This window comes from Rhipicephalus microplus, chromosome 4 (assembly GCF_043290135.1).
Source record: "Rhipicephalus microplus isolate Deutch F79 chromosome 4, USDA_Rmic, whole genome shotgun sequence".
NCBI classification, from domain to species: Eukaryota; Metazoa; Arthropoda; class Arachnida; order Ixodida; family Ixodidae; genus Rhipicephalus; species Rhipicephalus microplus.
In genome coordinates this window covers 87,351,807-87,373,285 of record NC_134703.1, presented here as the reverse complement: position 1 = coordinate 87,373,285, position 21,479 = coordinate 87,351,807, and the positions used below count along the sequence as shown (strand labels likewise).

The 21,479-nt window shown below is 45.7% G+C and overlaps 1 protein-coding gene across 2 annotated transcripts in view; it reads left to right on the top strand.

Moving 5' to 3' along the window:
* The first annotated feature begins 3,491 nt into the window (after positions 1 to 3,491).
* Positions 3,492 to 21,479, top strand: part of LOC119172187 (venom serine carboxypeptidase) — a 28,195-nt gene continuing 10,207 nt past the window's right edge. Inside the window, exons 1-4 of one of the 2 annotated variants that reach the window (XM_075893269.1) lie at positions 3,492 to 3,634; positions 6,676 to 6,842; positions 10,427 to 10,485; positions 11,322 to 11,432. In XM_075893269.1, the coding sequence (XP_075749384.1) occupies positions 6,772 to 6,842; positions 10,427 to 10,485; positions 11,322 to 11,432 (241 nt within the window). In that variant the 5' untranslated portion in view covers positions 3,492 to 3,634; positions 6,676 to 6,771. The remainder of the gene's footprint in view (positions 3,635 to 6,675; positions 6,843 to 10,426; positions 10,486 to 11,321; positions 11,433 to 21,479) is intronic. The other variant, XM_075893270.1, reaches the window with a different exon arrangement.

Genomic DNA, 21,479 nt, shown 5'->3' with positions numbered 1-21,479 from the left:
GAAGTCCTACTTCCCTACAGAACGCGGTGAATTTAGATTTAACGCGTACAGCACTTTTTTTAACAGGTAAAAAGTTCTTGTCAATGGCGCTAATCGCTTTCTCATTGTAAACACCCTGTGGCAAAACAACGAAACCACCCTCCTTGTCGGCTTGTACTAACATCAAATTCTGCTTCTTGAAAAAAGACACCACACTACTCAGTCTTCTGCTACCGCTATTGTCCGGAAGTTGGCTTGCACACCTCGTGAGGCAGTCCATACCGTCCAGCAGGCATCTTTCTCGGTCCTGGTTGGCCTTAGATGACAGGTCCCTGTTCAGGCCTACCAGGTCATGGGCGGAAACACTTGGTGTGCATGCATACTTTGGTCCTTTTCGCAGAAGCTTTTCAATGTCTTCAGGTAGCACTGCACCCCCGAGAACAACGAGGTCCTGATAATTATCTCTTCTCCGTTTACCTTGAAGCCTCAGAAGGGGGGTCAACACGCTCCTCCACCTAGATTCAGTTGTCTGAGCTATACGACGCTTGACTTTCCCGAGTTTATAAGCCGCAAGTTGTTCAGGGTATTCGCATTGAAGAATCACACGAAGCCAATCATAGAGCAGCCTTACTTGGCGCCACAATTCCGCTCTAAGAATTTTGAGCACTCTTTTCACGTGTCCCCAAGAAGGTCTCACACACCCAAACAAGGCACTTACTTCTTCTGGTGTGATGGCTTTCCGGATGCAGAAGGCGGAAATCCTTGCTCTGCATGTGGCTTCACTGATGTAGCCCATAAGAAGGTCAATCTTCGCAGACACATTAGGAGCATTCGAGGACTCGACTTCATGCGATGCTAGGCGTGTTAACAGCTCGCAAAATATAGCAATAAAATAAATGAATGAAACGTAGGAGGACGTTGTGCAGGTAGAAAAATACGATATTTCACAGCATCGCTGGTTTACAGCAGGCCTGAATAGCGTGCCGGACATACAAATTAAACACCGACATAACTGAGTGTGCCGAGCCGAAATCTGCCGAGGCAGGTAGTTCACTGCGGCAGATCACCATCACACGTCTTAGTGGACTCAGGACTAGCTATATGTTGTTATATAGGGAATGATGCGTTAGTTCAAGGGCCCTACACAAACATCTACCCTTGCTTCCTTTTCTTGTCACTTCCTATCTGAAGGCCGACATGACAGTTTTGACCAAAAAGGGTCTTTGCGAGTAATTCATGTTCGATTGAAACTTTGTGACATGCGTGCAGAAAACAAACATACCTTTGAATACAGTTTAGCGTGTTGTTGTCCATTCGCCATATTTGCTGTCTTTGCCATGAAAGTAATCCATTAATTTAGTTATACGGTAAATTATACAGTAATTTTGTGTGTCCCGAATATGCTGATTTTCTTGCGTGCGTGTGGAATTGTATCCGACACTTCTTCCTCTTATGTCACAACGAATTATTCTTTTATAGAAATGTTATTGCGTGCAGTGTCGCACGCAATGACATATATATATATATATATATATATATATATATATATATATATATATATATATATATATATATATATATATATATATATATATATATATATATATATATATATATATATATATATATATATATATATATATATATATTTATATACTCTTGCCTGTACTACTAACGACGGAGGTTTCTGTAATATCTTTGTTAATGCCTTTCTCGCAAGTATACTCTGAATAACTTTTGCTTATTTCGAGAGATGAGCAGTGAGCATTCCCAGGCTTGCTGAAACTCAGCAACTTTAAGAGATGGACACCCTCTATCGCTGTAACTGGTTAGGTATACAGAGAGTCAATTAGGCTGCGTCGCGTAAATTTCACTCTTTTGCTGCAGCAAACAAATGGTTAGCCATGGAGCGTGCAGCAATCAGTTATTCTGAAATAGTTTAGGAGTGAAGCTTCTCCTATTTTAACCTTGCCCCACGTCAGACGTAACCGGCAGTATCTCCCGAACTGTATAATAGATGGCGCCGTCTCATTGAAGTACCTACAAGCTGCAGTTGAATGAGGATCAATAGCATTGTTCTATAGCAAATTGCGTTTCCTGCGTAAGCGGTGACACATGGAAATATCCCTGTGAAGAGATCGTTGGGTAGAGTGACATCATCGCGCATCCATCTGAGTGATCCCACGTGCTGAACTGTCTACCTGGAGACAGTGGTTTATAAGCGGTTTGGTTTTGAAAATGTTCTTGGCAGTAGCGTCGTGTGATATTCATGTGCGCTTTCTCGTGTCCATGTGTCGTTTTGATTGATATGTGGGGTTTAACGTCTCAAAACCACTATATGATTATGAGAGACGCCGTAGGGGAGGGCTCCGGAAATTTAGACCACCTGGGGTTCTTTAACGTGCACCCAAATCTGAGCTCACAGGCCTACAACATTTCCGCCTCCATCGAAAATGGAGCCGCCGCAGCCGGGATTCGAACCCGCGCCCTGCGGGTCAGCAGCCGAGTACCTTAGCCACTAGACCACCGCGGCGGGGCCATGTGTCGTTTTGCGCTACAACATAACTTTTCGAGTGAAGTGCAAGGCAGCCATTTACATTATATACGTGTATAATAAAGAACCCGAGCTGGTCGAAACTTAACCGTAGTCCCCGATGACGGCATGCCCGAAAATCATATTGTAGGTGTTGAAGTAATACCCAAGAAATTAATTGATTATGGATATTGACCATATTTTCAAGGCCATTTAAACCTCTAAATGCTGCGATAAATGCTTATGCTGCTGATATAAAGCCTTGTCACCGAGGCGACTATTATTCGTTTGGCGTCCACCTCGGTGGAACAGTGGCTATGGTGCACGGCTGTTGACCCAGAGGTGGCGGATCAACAGCCGATGGAGGTGAAATGGTAGAGGCCTATATACTTCATGTGTGATGTAAGTGAGCATTGAAAGACACCTGATGGTCAGAATTTCCGGATCCCTCCACCACAGCGTTACATAATTATATCGTGGTTTGGGGATGTAAAGCTCCCGGTATTATTATCAATATGATTGACTAATTTTGTCCTGTATTTTAGCTTACCGACCAAACCACTGACCTGAACGTACACGTGAAACTTTCTATGAGCCGAGATCTGTAACATAGGGCCCAGCTTGACGGCCTCAAATTCATGCGTTGCTTTCTCCTCTCTTATACTCTTGGCTTTGCTGATAGCCATAATATCGTAAGACACTAGCGCTAAGACCAGTGTTAGGGCATGGTCTTAACGCTATTTTCTTACGTTAATACCATAAGACAACAGCGATAAGAGAAACGAGATTTAGCACTCTTGATAGGTGGTGATACAAGCTTTCGCTTCCTTGGCAGTTTGACCTTGTGACACTTGATGTTTGATGAGTTGCACACACGATAACACCTTTGTTTTGGCAAACTTGTCCGTCATGCTATGTCAGCCTTATCTGGATACGATGAACGTTGTTGCCGCTGAGATAAATAGGCGAGCAAGTGGTCGGTTGGATTGCCTGTGTGTGTGTGTGAGCGTAGCGTGCTTGCAGTGTAATGTTATGGGGATGTAGTTATTGCACGTGTGAGCGAACAATTTAAAAGTCGATTTCAAGGGAGAAGAATCCATACATCAGCCGACAGCAGCACCGGCAAGTATAGTAAATAGCAAGAAGTTATTATGAATGATTTCTTGTACTAGCTACTGTGTGCTTGCTTCGCATCCATGTGGCTGAATCGATGACAATATTTCAGAAGCCTGTCTTTGAGTTGAGAGTGAACTCAGACATTCACTGAAAGAAGTTAGACTTTATGTTATACTGCGCAAGAGCATACTGAGTAAGGGCGCGCGAAGATTTTTGAACCACGGGAAGGGGGGGGGGGCACTTCAAGTGAGTTCGTCCAGGCGTAGAGGAAGGTGAGCAACTCATGCATCCTCTTTTGACTATGTATGCTCTTGAAGGGGCATTGGGGGAAGGACAGGCAAAAATACTGGGGGAGAGGAGGGGGTAGCGTGGTACAGCCCCTCCGTGCGCTTTGCTATACCACCACCTCCGATACTAAGTGTGCTGTTGATTTCACCATGCTCCGATTGGCTGCGCCTCGAGCTTCCACAGAGTGGCATACTGATTGAATTAACAATGCCGGCTCCAATTAACATTCAATCAGAATACAGCACAATATGCAGTCCACTCAGAGGATACACGATACCGCCTCTGGTGTGCTATCTTAAGAAAAGTGCCCGTAGTTTTAGATTTAAATGTAGCAGGAACAAGTAACCCGTGAGAACCACATCTCAAGATACAAGTCAAGCTCGTTGAAGGCAACGTTGTTTAGCTCTTACGTATACATTGTGAAATTTATTACCGGGTTCGTTCTGATTGGTTCCCCATGTTTAAACAACTTCTCAGGTTGATTCCTAGGAGTTCCCACAGGAGAAAACACAAAAAAGTGGCAGGAATATTGCTTTGAAGTTAATTGCAGATTTTATTTAACTTTGCGCGCGAGTGCACGCATTCGCACCGGATGATACATATAACTACGCCCACAATGTTGAGTGCATATACATGTTGAACAACAGCTTCATGAAAACATTTCAGTCACGTAGCAGTGAGCATGTTCCTCTACCTATAGTAACTTCAGCACAGCAAACCTGATGTTTTCGTTTTCGGAACCTAGAACTAATAACAGCATACTGCAATGTACTGTTACAAGTGGGTGAGGGAGACACAGAAAGTTAGGAGGACAGATGAGATTCGGAAGCTTGCGGGTATAAAGTGGCAGCAGCAAGCACTGGACCGAGTTGACTTGCGGAACATGGGAGAGACCTTTATACTGCAGTGGGCGTGGTCAGGCTGATGATGATGATGACGATGATACTGCAATATGCGCGGACCTGTTATTTATCATACATCTTCGCTTCTGCTCTCTTCTTCCTATTTTGCTTCACTCCCAGAAACCGTATAATGTTATGTACGGCGTTGGATGAAATAAGTAATAGTGACGGTGTCGTATCAGAAGGTAGCTTTACACCTTTACCTGGACTCGTGCTTATGCGGCAGGTTCTGGACCCATGGAAAAGCAGCCGCTGCGCGTTACGCGCGCCATGAAAGCGCTGTTGACTTACTTGTGGGCCATGAGCCTGAACGAAACAGTGTCGTCCATTTGTATGCGTGTGGCTGCATGCGTAATGTGGTTATGAGTGTATATGTGAAAATCATCATGCAGTACCTGGAATAGCATGTCGTGTGAATAGTCAGGTGTAACGTGAATTGCAAGCTTTTCAATAGAACGTTTCTCTCTCTCTCTAATAGGTGAGAGAACAAGTACGCAATACAAGAGAGGGAGAGAGAATTTCTCCAAATTTGAAGCTTATTTTCAGTAATTAGCACAGAAAAGTGAACATCGTACAAAGTATATATACAAGAGGAGGTCCGAAAGCACAAGGCTGCAGGAAGAGTTCCTGTTTAAAATTTCGTAAGAAAAATGATTGAATTAGCAGTAAGAGGCAAAATATAATTTTTGATGAGACGATATTCTAACCTGCCTACCCCCCAACTCACTCGGGTAACTGGGCAGGTTGGCAGAGTATAGTATAGTATAGTATAGTATAGTATAGTATAGTATAGTATAGTATAGTATAGTATAGTAAGGGGGAGTTAGGGGGTGGACAGATGGTACGGCGATTATGAAAAGGAGGAGGCGGTAAAGCCGTAAAGGTACACGGAGAGGGAGAGAAAAGAAAGAGAAGCAATAAAGGAAAAGATAGAAGGTGAGGAAACGACTACACAGCGAGACTAAACGATATACAAAGAAAGAGAAATATATAGAAGCGAAAAAAGAAAGATGGAAGGGCACTGCCGAGAAAGAAATCGAGAAAGAGACAGAAAGAAACTGACATGCAAAATAAAAAAATTGATAGAAGAAAACATAGTCATGTACACTATATGAATAGGTGGGAAAGAGACAGGTGAGAGGGGAAAGGCTTATAGCCAAACCATGACCAGCTAGGTGCCCACCAGCTCTGCTGTAATTCAGCATGGAGAGACTTTGTGCAAGCTGCGTTAATTCTTTTTATAAGGAGGCAGATCAGTACACCGACGCATTGCCTATACTATACTACATATACTTCAAAAGTATCTACAGGCATTGCTTTTACGCTGGTCACTGTAGTGTTGAAAAGAGCAAAAAAAAAAACTCAACAACTATATAACGGTTAAACCGAAAGCGCATTTATTATTCACAACGCATTTCCGATCACATATTTCTTGAAAAAATATTTTTGTATGAATATTTAAAGCCTATTTTGTCCCGGCCGTAGCATATGTGGAATATCGGATATCACTGCGTGATAGCCGCAGTGGTTTGTTTCGTGGTAATGTGAAATTTGTGAGTACGGTGTGAAGGGAAATAAAAATAAAAAACAAAGAAAAAAAATCGAGAGAGAGACAACGTGGGGCGGATCAGTATTCCTGCTTGGAGTGTTCTGTTTCGTTAAACAGGTGGAAGATAGCCACGTTCCGTTGTGATTTATAACGGCGGGCTGACAGTGAACGAATCAGGAGTCATTCACTCCGCGCGAGGGGAACGAAATTGTATACACATCCAATTACGCGCTTCGCGGGTATAGCCGTCATCCAATAATAATGACCGTTCTCTTCGCCCGTGATTCGACTGACCCATTGTTAAAAAGCCGAGTCAGCTGTCGCTCGAGTCTGTCGTCATCCGGAGCGTCTGCAAGCGGACTCCTCGGGCACTGCATGCTTGCACTCTGATTACTTCGACAAACATGAAGCTCGCAGCGGTCGCAGTCCTGCTTGTGTGCGCTTGGCACCTCGCCCCACTTGGAGATGCCAAACAGTAAGTGCTTCTTTCTTCACTTTCAAACCATTCCACTTAGAGATGCAAGAGTTTTCGAAAGTTTCTTAAGGTGAGCCACGCGTTGAGAAAGTCCAAAATAGTTGGACCCAGCTGGGTCGGGGGGTGTCATGCAGGGCCACACCCAAACCAGTATCGGTTGACCTAAATGTCGTGGTTGCATCAAAAACAATGACAATAATAGGTGAAAAGCACCGAGGCTTTTTTAACGAAATCAGTGTTCTAACAATATCGGATACCACCTGTTTTTCTAACAAATTACCACGCGGATTTCACAGACTAATGTCATGCAAAGCTGTGATACAGTGAGCAGGCCGTACACGCATTGCGACTCATTGTACAATGATATTTCTCTGTTTTTTAAGTTTTACCTCATGATAGTTCTCATTTATTTTTTATCTATTTATTTTAATACTGTGTACTCGTGGTTCATGCAAGGTGGTTAATAGAAATACAAAAGAAGGAGCAATCACACAAAAGCAATTCAGTTGAAAGAATATAAATCTGCAGTCGGATCACATGTATTAGTAAGGCAATTCCATTCACTAATTGTTCTTGGAAAATAATAATACTTACATAGGTCAGTGCGAGCAAAATATGGGGTCAAAATGTTGGCGTGGTGGTGTCGGGAGGGCCTGCAAGCTAGGTGTGGCAAATACGGGGTGAATCTAGAGCTGTTTTTTTTTGTTCCAAACTTTAAAAAGAAATTCTAATTTATCTTCTTGCCTCCGTGCTTTTAATAAGGTAATGTCACTTGCTTCCATTAAATTTGAAGGGGTGTATAAAGCGGAAAACTTGTTAAGTATAAATTGTATAGCCTTTCTTTGAATGCGTTCAAGAGTGCGAATATTACGCTTAGTGTAAGGGTCCCATATAACGCACGCGTACTCTAGTTATGGTAGCACAAGGGTAGTCTGCACGTTTGCGTGCCTCGTTTTAGGTGTTCTATTATTTATGTTCTTTATTAATTGTTAGCTCGTAGTCAACGTCATTTCATGGACCAGTAAGAAATTATGAATAAATTGTTTGGTTTGTCGGTTATGTGAATGCAGCGAAGTTTTCCGTACTATACAGGAATGAACAAGCTAAGGGTTGAGAGATTCCGTCACTACTATCAAACTATTTGATGGTTGATGAATAGTGAGTGACGGCTTCTCATAGTCAACAAAAATTAAGAATCTTCGGCCTCCCAACGCAGTATGAAAGTGCTCTCTTATATGTTCAGTGGCCTCCCGAACCAATTTTCCTGTATGCTCTCCTAAGCTGCAGACACTTTGTAACTTCTTTTTCCTTTCATACTTCGTGATCAGCCCCATACTGTATACATGAGAAGTCCGGGTTAAAGAAGTCCAGGTGGTCGAAATTTCCGGAGCCCTCCACTACGGCGTCTCTCATAATCATGTCGTGGTTTTGGGACGTTAAACTCCCCGAATATACCAATCATGAAGCCGAGAAAATTCGTGAGCTCTATATATGTGGTTGATCAGATATTATATTTCCGAAATTCTTGCCGTAATGTGTTCTTTCATTACTCAAAACACAAGGGCATTTACAGCCCCTCTTTCCCTAACAAGCGGCAGAGTCACTTAATACTTTCTTTCTTTTTTTCTGCTGGGACGAAAAACGGGGAAGTAAGGGAACTCAACATTTTGCAAGCAGCTTGGTGAGACCGATTAGAGTATCAATAAAGCACCGTCTCAGACATCAGCATCGGGAAGCGCGTCTTGAAACATGTAAGCCAGAACAGCAAAACAGGCCCCCTGATAACCACACCAAACCAAACTATGGATACATCCAGTACCATCAAAACCGGTATAAGATGCAATGCCTTATATATACACTAAATAATGATCACCAAAACATAATGCCTACATTGAATGAGAAAAAAAATGTGATGATAACGTTTCCTGCGGTATGTAGGCCGGTGAGGTACGCACAACAATCTGATAACTTTCGGAACAAGCTAGGGAGCGTTCTGTGTATTCAGAAAAAAACAGTGTTCTTGCACCAAACTTCGAAAAGGCCAACTCGAAATTGCGCTATTTTTTTGTACGTCTATTTTATTTGTCATTCATAAGCTCACCAGGAGAACTAGACTGTGTGATACCAATAAAACTTATCCCGAGTGTGACGACAACAAAGTCATGAATAAAGCCATTTAGCTGTTATTTTATTATATTGGCACTGCTCTCGGCAGCCTGAAGCAATCTGAAGTAACACATTTTTCTATTAACTTTTATCGTCGTCCATGTGAGACTGCGAGGCGAGGCTCGTAGGCTGTCATAAAAATTAAATTGCCACCTGAAGTGAAATTTGTTTGGAATCGAAATTTGCAGCGGATTCTGACAATCGGCACAAATCGTGAGTGTCATGTCAATTGAGGTGAAGGCCAGACAAGCGTTGCCTGACAAGGCAATTGGCAACGCCAGGAGTACCGCACATAACTCAGTAGAAAGAGTATCGAACTCACACAAATGTGCGCACGTGTGCCCATATAAATGAAGTATACAGCACTTTCGCGCGAAAACTACAACTGGTATTTTTCGGCAGTGACAAGGCCAAAGAAAGAAAGAAAACAGCGGGCGTTTCATCTATAGGAATGTGGCTGCCTGAACAATCAGGGAGAAAAAGACCTTGGGAATAGGTGTATTTGTTCAAGAATTGTCATTGAATTTTCTTGAGAGGGTCAAGCGATGTGCAGAGTGTTTTATATGCAAAGTATATTGTAATATTTATCAGGCAAATTATAAACATGAAGTTTCTCTAATGAGGCGCCATCGTTCACGTTTTGGCTTGAGACAGTTTGATGCTACGCCTGTGTGACGGGCTGCACGATTATTGTAAAGATTATAATACAATCGCCCTCTAAATTGACAAAAAGGTCTTCCAAGATAACTATCGCCTATAGAGACTGCAACCATCGAAAACACAACAACGATGAAAATATGCTGAAATGTGCCTACAAAGCAAGAACGTGTTGGTAATACCTGTTTACATGTTCTGCACTCGAAATATTTTCTTATAGATTTAGGCATGGCACTCAATATAAAAGACGACTCATTGAATCTAAAATAAAAGATTAAAAAATCCTATGGCACATATGTTGCGAATGTAATAGTGTGTAATTTTTTTAACATGAACATTCATTCTGTTTCTCGCGTCTTTTTTTTTATTATGGCCTTTCTTAGCTTTTATATTCAGAAGGCTCTCCGAGAAGCCCGTTTCTTGGCCATAATTTTATTAAGCAGGCCATAGGCAATCCTCAATTTTCTGCAACTGTGACACGAAAAATGGGCCGAGCTTACAATGATGCGTTGACAGTTCCGTTCCAGTCCAGATGAAACGTGCTTTCGGTAATTTCGTACTGTGCGTAGCTACCACCTGCGAACTCCTCGTGCACGCGTAAACTGTTTTGAGGTTGCCTGCTGCAATGTACGCGTCAAATGGATGCAGAGTTAAAGTCGATAAACAATGGCAACATTGATGAGCATGGACGCTTGCAGTGTATCGCCAGAATACTTTAGAACAGCACAACATTTGATGAGGTGTCCGAAATCCTGTTACAGGATTGCTGCACGACAGGACGCTGAGGAGGGAACCGATGCTAGTGGTGACGACGTCACAGGTAAGGGGGCGATGATGAACTACAGCCCCATCCACTACAAGCATTTCCAAGCAGGAAAGCGTACCTCCTAAATGAGAGGGATTCTTCTAAGTGACTATACCAGTCACAACCACTTTTCTTCTACAAAGGTTTCGCAACCACTACGTACCTAATTACGGGAAATGACTTTTAAGAAAAATCCAGCTAGCCGCTCCAAAACCACACCGACTGCCAAGAGTAATGAGCCTAATGCACATCCTCGTGGTTTAGTAGATCTAGGGTGAAAATGCTTGACACCCGTGTGCTTCTATAGATATATAAGTACACGTTAAACAACCCACCTGGCCAATTTTTTCGGAGCCCTCCACTGCGGTGTCTCTCATATTCATATGACCATTGTCGGACGTTAAAGCCCACTAATTATCATTATTAATAGACTTGAGATAAAAATGGTGTTAAAGAGGCAGGTGGCCGCTACCTCCTGTGCAAGTCGCACCGAAGCTTCTGGCCAAGACAGTCAATCCTTGCAGACGTCGTAGAGCTGGGCTCTGAAAATTTCGACCACCTGGGGTTTTCGAACGTGCACCTAAAATAAGTACACGGGTCTCAAGCATTTTCGCTTCCCATGCAAGTGAAACCACCACAGCCAGGGTTCCATACTGCGACTTTCTGGTCCGCAGTCGACGAGCGCCATAATGGCCAGAGCACCGTGGTGGGGGTCGGTTGTCTCTCCCGCGCAGAAAATGTGTCAAACAAAAGGGTCTTTTACGTTATGAGCAGCCGTACGTATATCTTGGGATAATTGATTCAACTTTGCTCCCTCTCTTTCTTGTATCTGTCTCTCTTTCTCTCTCTAGCAATACCCGGGCTACGAAAATCTCACAAGCCCATGCATGGTCGTGGCCCTCCCAACCACCCTCCAAACATACACGCACATAAGAACGAAGGCGCCTCTGCGACAGGCACTGGTAATAACACAATCATTCTGCATAATTCTATAACGCCCTTTCATTTGCGTGTAGACGACGGCTCCGCTTAGGTCATTTTCAGTAGTGGAGATAACACAAAAGTGAGCCAACAAAAGAAGTGACAGCGTCCATGATATATATATATATATATATATATATATATATATATATATATATATATATATATATATATATATATATATATATATATATATATATATATATATATATATATATATATATATATATATATATATGATAAGGTGGTTTTTATTTACAGGAGGTGAACGATGGTCGTTTGCGGTAGCACACTGCGATCGTGCCAAGAGTCTTCGTCTTCCTCTGCTTCTCTTCTCTACCTTTTTCTAGTCTGTTACATTCCCCCGCAAGCAGACGAAGCCCGTAGGGCGAGTTATGATGCACAAGGAGGGTAGAAAGGTTTCAGGCGAGCAACGTGAGTGAGCTGCGTTCTGCTCGATCGTCGACCATTGGACAAAAGACGGGATATTACGTAAGTGAGCTGGCTTAGACGCTGCAAAACTACAAATGGGCCTGAATATCGTGACAGAAGCTTTTGACACAATCCACGCTTGCGTTGCGGTGTCCAAAGTAACACCAAGTCACCTTTTTCGAATAAAACCTGTTCGTGACGATCGTCGTATCGTTCCTTCGAACGACGTTGAGAGGCCAAAGTACGAAGACGAGCGATTCGACGGGCTTCTTCCGCGAGGCACAGGGTGTTTGATACAGAGTCGTCATTGTGTAGAATGAAGGGTAAGAAAGTGTCTAGAGGGCTTAGTGGCAATCTTGCGTACAACAGATAAAATGGGCTGAAGTTCGTTGTTTCATGATTTGCCGTGTTGTACGCGTACGTGATAAAAGGCAGCACTTCGTCCCAGTTCTTATGATTGGAAGAAACGTACATGGCAAGCATGTTGGTCAGCGTTCTGTTTGTCCGTTCAACGAGGCCATTCGTCTGTGGGTGATACGGTGTGGAATGACGGAACTGTGTCGTGCACATGCGTAGTAATTCTTCAACGGCATCGGCAGTGAACTGGTGGCCGCGGTCCCTGATAATAACACGTGGTGGGCCATGGCGAAGGACCACGGAGTGAAGCAAGAAGTCCGCCACGGATGCAGCGGTAGAAGAGGGAATAGCTGCGGTTTCAGCATACCGCGTAAGATAATCTACGCAGACGATTATCTAGCGCTTCTTATTGTTAGATAACGGAAATGGACCCATAATGTCAATTCCCACTTGTTCAAAAGATGTGCTGGGTGGTGTTAACGGCTGAAGGGGACCTGGTGTAGCGGTGGCCGGGCGCTTGTGACGTTGGCACGTCTCGCAGCTAGCGACGTAACGCTTCGTCGTTTCGTACATCTTGGACCAGTAAAAGCGTTCCTGCGTGCGGTTCAGCGTTCTAATGAAGCCAAAGTGACCGGACGTCGCATCGCCATGCATGGCACGTAGAACATCGGAGCGAAGGCTTTCGGGGACAACTAGAAGAAAACGTGCTCCAGGTCTGGAGTAGTTAGCTTTATAGAGCAACTTGTTTCGGACAGTAAAGCGACCGCTGTGTTGGGAGGCACGTGCGGCGGCAAAAATAGGATCCAAGTTGAGATCGCTGCGTTGTTCTCTCTGGAAATCAGCCGCGTTGGGGAACGTGCTTGTAACAGCAGCAAGGCAGTCGTTAAAATTCTCAGCATCGCAGTCAGTAGTCGCAAGAGGAATCCGGGAGAGGCAGTCTGCGTCAGCGTGACGACGGCCGCTCTTGTACGACACCGTAAAGTTGTATTCCTGAAGTCGCAGCGCCCAACGTGCGAGGCGGCCAGATGGGTCACGCAAACCGACCAGCCAGCATAACTAATGGTGATCGGTAATTATCTTAAATGACCTCCCGTAAAGATAACAACGAAACTTCTGTACAGCGAAAACAGCTGCCAGACATTCCTGTTCCGTAACTGTGTAATTGCGTTCTGATTTGCTCAGGCAACGGCTGGCATATGCCACGACATGCTCTGCGCCATTGTGACGTTGTACAATCACCGCGCCTACACCGATACCACTAGCGTCCGTGTGGACCTCAGTCGGGCAAGATGGATCGAAGTGACGCAACAGTGGTGCTGACGTTAGTACAAACTTAAGTTGTGAGAATGCGGTGTCACACTCTGGCGTCCAGTTGAAAGTTGCATCCTGTCGCAAGACGTTTGTCAGCGGATACACGATCTCCACAAATCGTGGAACAAAATGACGAAAATATGAGCATAGGCCGACAAATGAGCGAAGGTCTCGTGCGGACTGCGGTGATTTAAAAGAGCTCACTGCTTCTATCTTGCGAGGATCGAGTTTGACGTCATCCTTGTCGACCAAGTGCCCCAGCACGAGAGTTTGACGTTCGCCAAAGCGACATTTTTTAGAATTCAGAACCAGCCCGGCTTTTTCGATGCAGTTGAGAACAAGACTGAGACGGTTGTTATGTTCCTCAAACGTACGGCCAAAGATCACAACATCGTCAAGGTAGCACATGCATATCTCCCATTTTAGTCCACGTAATACTGTGTCCATAAATCTTTCAAAGGTGGCTGGAGCATTACAAAGGCCAAAAGGCATGACATTAAATTCAAATAAGCCATCCGGAGTTATGAAAGCAGTCTTTTCTTTGTCGCCGGGTTCCATAGGTATTTGCCAATAACCTGACCGCAAATCAAGCGTTGAAAAATAGAAAGCGGCATGCAAGCAATCTATGACGCCATCAATCCGTGGTAAGGGATATACATCTTTCTTCGTCACAGTGTTTAGACGCCTGTAATCTACGCAGAATCTCCAGGAACCATCCTTTTTCCTGACAAGAATTACCGGGGCTGCCCACGGGCTGGACGACTCTTGCACGACCCCTTTGTTCAGCATGTCCTTTACTTGTTCAGCGATAACTTTGCGCTCAGAGGATGACACTCGGTAGGGCTTTTGGCGGATGGGGTGTGCAGAGCCAGTGTCTATTCTGTGACGAGCGCGGGACGAGGGTAACTGAAGGGGTGCATCTCTATGTTTGAAGTCGAAAGCAGCAACATGCCGGGAAAGGACCTGCACCAGCGCTTGCCGTTCCGTCGTACTGAGAGTCTTGCTGATCATAGCGAGCATTAGGTAAGGGAGGTAAGTTTATTTACAGAAAGGCACAGAGGTTGGCCTGAGCGATAGCTTGCTCTAGCCTGCTACTCTACACTGGGGGAAGGGAAAGGGGAAAAGAAAGATTAATGGATGACGATGGTGAGATAGAGAGGTGAGTATGTAGTGTTCTTTCTAGCTGAGGCACATTTTATAGCCGCGCACATAGTCCAGTTGTTTCTAAAAAGGTAATAACTGCTCTTGTGACCGCCGTTGCACTGTTGGTGTCTGGCCAAGGGCCCAACATGATCTCATCAGTTAATGACCTACTGCGATATAGTTCAGTAGAAGTAATCAGTGTTTGTCGTTCACGTGCGTATGCTGGGCAAACACAAAATATGTGTTCAAGTGTTTCTGGCACATCACAGTGTTCACAATTAGGACCGGTGTCACTGCGACCGATGATATGTGCGTAACGTCTGGTGTACGCTACACCAAGACGAATGCGGTGGATCATACTTGTGAGTTGCCATTTCAATTTGGGAGGCATGCAGAACCTCATTTCCGGGTCCCATTTGTGAAGTCGCTGGTATCGCCGTTCCGGTTTGGTCCAGTGCTGAAGCGTGTAGTTGCGCATCACGCAGCGAAGCAGGGCGTTCGTGTCAGCTCGTGAAAACGCAATACGTACTTCAGGGGCATTGCTTAAGGCATTTTTAGCTTCAGCGTCTGCCTCTTCGTTTCCCATCACGCCGCAATGAGCGGGAATCCACTGGAAAGTTATAAGATGGCCATTTGTTGAAGCAACCTGAATAAGTTCTGTGATTTCTATTGCCAAGCTGTAATACGGACCTTGCTTCATGATGCAATTAATGATTTGCAAAGCGGATTTGGCATCACAGAAAATCGTCCAGGCTCGAGGTCGCTCTCCGGAAATAAACCTTATTGCCTCTCGGATAGCGACAAGCTCTGCGGCAGTTGATGTGGTTTTATGGTCCACTTTGAATCGTCGAGCGATATCCATGTCTGGGATGACAAAGGCTGCGGCGGAGGTGTTTAGCGTGGTGGATCCGTCGGTGTACACGTGCAGAGAATCACTGTACGTTGTATAAATGTGATATAGGGTCAGTTGTCTGAGGCCAACAGAAGAAATGAGCGACTTCTTCGTAATTCCAGGTATCGTAAAAGAGATAGGTGGTTTAGGCAGGACACATGGAGGCACTGCAGGGGCATTTGGCGGAGAAAACCTTGATGGTATAATATTTTCATGCCGCGATATTACTCTTGAGAAACTGCAATATGGGTGAGTGGCGGGTAGTGCTGACAGTGGGTGCTGTCTGTGTCTGCTCAGTAATCGGAGGTGAACTCTAAGTGGCTCGCAGAGCATGTATACACTGATGGGACAAGCCCGAGCCTCTGCGATTGTCCCATTTGTTGAAGTACAGCGCGGTAGACCCAAGCATCTTCGTAAGTTTGAACACTCTCTAGTGTCTTCACACAACTAGGTCTCATATTAGTAAGCACCGGCATGCTGTATCGAATGTATCCTACAAATAGAGCATTGTACAATTGAAGTAGCGATAATTCTGATGGGCCCCATCTTGCTCCTGCTACGTGACGAAGAATGAGAGCAAAGCTCTTCAATTTACATTTAAGTACTGCGACATGCCTCGTCCACGATAGATCTCTGTGTACGACAACCCCAAGGAACTTGTGGTGCGTTAGAGCAGGTATCGCTGTCCCATTAATAAATATCGGGTATTGCGACATATGCTTGCGCGTGAACAGAAGCACTGCGCATTTGTCGATTGAAAGAGTGAGCCCCTGACGTCGTAGATATTTGTATGTGATCGTCACTGCACGCTGTAGTCGAACTCGCAATTGCGGACGAGTAGTTCCGGATGCCCATATGCATATGTCATCAGCGTATGCAGTGATCTTCACCGTGCTGGGAAGTTCTGCTGCTAGGCCGATCATTGTGACATTGAATAGGATCGGGCTGAGAACTCCTCCTTGGGGAACACCACGATGAACCTTATATCGATCGGTGTCTCCGTTACTTGTCGTCATGTAAATGGTGTGGTCCCTAAGGTAGCTAAAAATCCAAGCGTACAGTCGTCCACCGATGTCGAAATCTTCCAGTGCGTCAAGGATCGCATAATGCAGCACATTATCGTAGGCACTCTTAATGTCTAAGAAGACCACCGCCACTAGTCTGCGTCGGCTTCTTTCCTCTTCAACGCTGGTGATCAAGTCGACCAACCATCAATGGCAGATCGGCCTCTTCTGAAGCCGTTCATAAATGCAGGAAAGGAGTTGTTGCTCTCTAGAAGCCACTCTAATCGTGCCAGTACCATTCTTTCCATCACTTTTTCGATGCAGCTGGCTAACGCGATTGGTCTGTAGGAGGAAAGTGCATAAGGACACTTCCCCGGCTTAAGTAATGCAATATTGCGACTGCATTTCCAATTGGCTGGGACTTATCCTGACTCCCATGAGGTGTTATAATGAGATAACTGGATACGTCGTGCTTCTGTATCAAGATGGTTGAGTGCAGCATACGTGATTCCGTCAGGTCCTGGTGCCGATGATCGGCGGGAGGCAGAAATCGCAGCGTCAAGCTCATGTATTGTAAAACGTACCTCAAAGCGCTCGTCAGACGATGGAGGCGCAATGGTAGTAAGAAGCTCATTTGTGGCAAGACCATCAGTGGTGTCCACGATGAGGCTACAGTAGTCACTGGCTATCTCAACTTCTGTCCGTCCCTGATGTAGAGCAACAGCTTGAAATGGTTGACGTTGTTGGGGAGTTGTCTGCAAACTTCGTACCACCCGCCAGATCTTAGATAGAGGTTGCCTGGAGTCCAGAGATCCACAGAAATTTTTACAACGTTGCCTGTCAATCTTGTCAAGATGCCGAAGAACATGTCGTTGAGCTCGACGACAGGCGGAAAGGTCTGAAGGTGACTTCGTTCGTCTGTATCGGCGTTCGGCACGGCGACGGATTGCATGAAGGGCCTCGTATTGGGATTCAACTGCCAATCTCTGCATCGGTAGGTTAACCTGTTTGGTTGTGTCACGCAGTGAAGAAGCAATGATGTTCTCTACCTCGGATGGATCAGTCGTGTGCTCACAGCCAGACTTGACAGATGCTTTGAACAGTGTCCAGTCGGTTTGACGGATGTAGCATGTGTGGGTGCGGCAAAACCACCTGAACTGAACATACGTTGGAAGGTGGTCACTGCCGCGAGTGTCCAAGTCTGTGCACCAACATGCGAAAGACGGAAGGTTTCTGGAAACGAAACAGAGGTCGAGGCAGCTGCTGTAGGACGTGCCACGAACAAATGTAGGTGATCCGTCGTTGAGTACGCTTAGTCTATAGTTGTATATAAAATTGGCTAAATCCTTTCCGCGATAATTTCTTGTAGTGCTACCACAGAGAGGATGATGTGCATTAAAATCGCCGATCACAATGTGTGGCTTTTGTGCTGCTTGAAGAATGGTCCCCAGGTGGAAGCAGTCCATCTGTGCGCTTGGGTGTATGTATCCTCCCATTACGGAGAAGGTTCGCTTTTTATGTGTTATAGTCAGGCTCACGTAATCATTGCTGGTATGCGACGCGACTTCATGTCTCAAGAACGTCAAATCACGGCGTATACGAACGAGAACTTTGTACGTTGATCACTCCGGGACCAAATCTGAATATATCCAGATATACGAAAAGGTGAAACCATATTCGGTTCACATATAATGATAACAGGAAATTGATATTTAAAAACACATTGTCTGAAGTCTGACAGACGGCCACGTAGGCCACGAGCATTCCATTGCATAACAAGCGACTGGCGCATGCGTTCTTCGTACATCAGTGCCATGTTCACTTACTGAAGAACCAGTAGAAGAGGCTCCAAAACCTCAAGTAGGTGCACAGCCGCCTTAGCAGCGGGAGTGTTTAGGCTGCTGAGAATCTTACGCATCGAACCCATCAAATTTTTAAGCATAGCCTTGACATCTGTGTTGTCCATCTTCTTGTTTTCTTCATTGAGGGTAGGGGCACTATGTGATGATGGCGCTACCGTAGCTCTTGACGGTAGTGAAGGCCACTGAGTCTCCGCCGTGGGGAGAGCCAATGAGTGGTTACATTGGACTTGCGTGGACTGTATTGGCATTTGAGCATCTGTATCCTCCTTTCTGACCGGCAAAAGTAGGCTAGGAGGTGGTGAGGGCACGGTTTTGTGTGTCGAATTTGGTAAGCTATGAGCACTGCTGCTTCGTTTGCGTCGATGTCGCGAACGATGTTTACGGCGCCGTACAGCCCTTGCAGCTTCTCTGTGAGTGGAGTGGTCTCGAACCATCTTCTTCAGGATACTAATTTCATTCCTCATTTTGGGACATTGCTTTGATGTTGCGTCGTGGGCGCCTGAGCAGTTTGGGCATTTGGCCACAGCATTGCAGTTATCACCATCATGAGGGCCACCACTATGCTTGCAGGTTACTGCACCCTTGCAAACTGCACTAACGTGCCCAAATTTCATGCATTTATGACATTGCAGAGGTTTTGGTACGTAAGGACGTACCGAGTGCCTCACGTACGCAACCTTTACATGTGTGGGTAACGTCTTCGGCTGAAACACTACTTTAACACATCGCGTGCGCCCAAAACGGTGGAAGCCAAGCACGGGAGCCGACGATGACAGCAGTTTCTCGAGACTCGAGTCAGTTATCTCCTCATCCACATCGTATATAACTCCTGTTGTCGTTTCTTCGTCGTACGCGGAGAAGGCGCGAACCGGAATGTTTCCTAATCGAACAATCGCTTTCAGCGTGTCCAATAAGGCCTTCGTAGTGACCTCCACGGACAGTATGTTCTTTCGGGTATTTATGCGTATTTCTACGACTTTTCCTCGAGCGATGACCTCAAAGTACTCTGACAGGTTCTGCCTATTTAGAAAGTTCAAGATGTCTGTCTTCGATGTCGGCACATACGAAATGGTGTACGACCGCATGCTACTCGCCTTTGTCTGTGCTTGCCGGCTAGTGGGCGATGTCCGGCTGATTTTCCTCTTCAGGCGTCGGCTTGGTACGACCACGTAGTCGCTGTCCGAAGCCATATCTTCAACAGAGGAGTCATCAGAATTGTCAACGTGGGCCACGCTTGGGCCGGGGTGAGAACTTGCGTCCGACGCACTATGATGTGGTCGGCCCGGTCCCGGTTGCTGGATGGGGTTTTGATCCCCCATTCTAAGGGAGAACGCCCCTTCGACGTGTGTTGATTATTGAAAAATCTTGGCAAAAGAATTAGGAAACCCACAGAGCTCGAAGCAGAGGCTGTTCTCAGTAACAACTTCTTCTTCTTCCTAGCGAGCATTAGATCTTCATTATGGCGAATATCACAAGCAGAGGAAGAGGTGGGGAGGTCCGTAGCTATTGCTGCTATCGAGTTGCATGAGGCTTCATCAAAGAGAGCTATCTTCACCCCGCGAGGAAGCACAACCGGCGTGGCAGAACAGTTCGGCGCCCACAATGTTGCTACTCCTTTTGTCATGCACACAACAGAACAAGGCACAAGTATGTCCTTCTTAAAACAGTTCTTGCGTAGAGGTCCCACTACGAGGTCAACACAAGCATCATCAACCGCTGTAGAAGAGACTCGAACGGGTGTCAAGCACCAAGATGGTGCTATCACTTCATCAATCACACTAAGTGTGTTCCTGTCTTCGCCACGGTAGTCTTCTTCGGAAAGTGATGGTAGAAACAAATTGTTTAGTGATATTTCCCCACTACCACAGTCAACGGAAACACCGCATTGCTCCAGAAAATCGATACCAAGAATGACATCGTGCGAACAACGAGATATAACCAGAAATTCCGATACAAATACTTTTCCAGCCAATGAAACACTGACAGCACATACACCAAGAGGATTAAGCCACTCGCCGCCTACACCACGAAAGGTGATTGTATCGTCCAATGAAAACAACTTTGCGACCTAAGCGGTTTCTGAAGGCGAGGCTCATCACAGACAAAGTCGCCCCAGTGTCAACTAACGCCATCGTCGGTATTCCATCAATCAACACATTCACTTTGTTTTTGATCATAACAATAGGCAGAGGTATATCTTGAAAAGACCTTCCGGCGACCTCACCTCCATTGGCCGCGGATGCTAGTTTCCCGGTGGCGGAGAAGAACGACGCAGAGGAGACGGTGAGCGACGAGAACGGTTGGATGGTGGTGTCAAACTCCTCTCGGATGCTGGCGAATCACTGCGTCTGGTCTCGCGCGAAAAACGGTCCCTTGGAAACAAGTCGGTTGTCCGCAGGTCATATGAAGCACCGGGTCTTAGTGGCGAAGGCATGGATGGTGTCCTTTGTGATTGGTGGCGTTGTTGGCGGCAATACCGAGCAATATGCCCAGTGAAACCACAGTTGTAGCACACGGGAGGGTCACGGTTTATACTATATTCAATGGGACGAATCCTGGGCCGCTGCTGTCGGCGAGGAAGTTCATTATCACGCGAAGAACGGGTTTCTGCCACTCTCTAGAATTCATTGTATTCGTAGTAGGGTTGGTCGTAGGGTTGGTACTGTCCTTGCTGCAGCGGGACGTAGTCCGGCTGAGAGCCCTGAGTATAAGAATGTGGCTGTGCTCGTCGTGATCGTGCGTAATAGGCAGGGCCTCTATCGTGTAGACGTGGCTGATACTGAGGTGTGGCACCAGAATCCTCAAAGCCCTCCGCCACTCGGTGCGAGGAGAATGAAGCAACGTTTCGCTCGAACTCTGGTGGCTGATAGGGGGGATGAGTGCTTGGGCGGTTCGCCACTTGCGCGTACAGGCCGAGTTCTTCGCGTACTATCTGCCGGATTGTTGTTGCAAGATCAAGCGCCTGGTTGCTGTCTATGCTCGCGATGGTCGTCACATTGGGTAGTTTGCCGAACTTTGGCGTGATGC